The 382-nt window shown below is 34.3% G+C and overlaps 1 protein-coding gene across 1 annotated transcript in view; it reads right to left on the reverse strand.

Moving 5' to 3' along the window:
* LOC139845010 (nicotianamine aminotransferase 1-like) overlaps positions 1-73 on the reverse strand; it is a 5857-nt gene extending 5784 nt beyond the window's left edge. Inside the window, exon 1 of the mRNA XM_071835230.1 lies at positions 1-73. This exon is cut by the window's left edge and continues 193 nt beyond it. Coding sequence (XP_071691331.1) covers positions 1-73 — 73 coding nt within the window.
* Between the last annotated feature and the right edge of the window lie 309 nt (positions 74-382).

A 382-nucleotide genomic window follows, 5' to 3' on the forward strand; every position in this document is an offset into this window, starting at 1 on the left:
TGTTTCTCATTCCTATAGCTGCAGCTGCATTCACCTCGTTGTTCTTTTTGAAACCCCATTTTTGGTTCTCCATTCTTGATTTCGTTCCTTTGCTTATGGTAGCAATGCCGATATATATAGGCAGGTAAACGCATATTTAATTATGGTTTTTGTAAATACAACTTGTACTCGTGACACGCCGGTTGTTCTTGCATCTAGACAAGTAGACATCTAATATATGCCATAGGGTTCAACTTGTTTTAGAAAAAGTTGTTAATTATATATACTTACCGACTCTTATTAGAATAATGGTGTCGGGATCACACATATGGTTTTTCATGTCATGGTCCTAGGTTATATATAATATAATTTACTGAAGACCTATATATGGTCATAGATTATA

Source organism: Rutidosis leptorrhynchoides, chromosome 4, assembly GCF_046630445.1.
Source record: "Rutidosis leptorrhynchoides isolate AG116_Rl617_1_P2 chromosome 4, CSIRO_AGI_Rlap_v1, whole genome shotgun sequence".
NCBI lineage: Eukaryota > Viridiplantae > Streptophyta > Magnoliopsida > Asterales > Asteraceae > Rutidosis > Rutidosis leptorrhynchoides.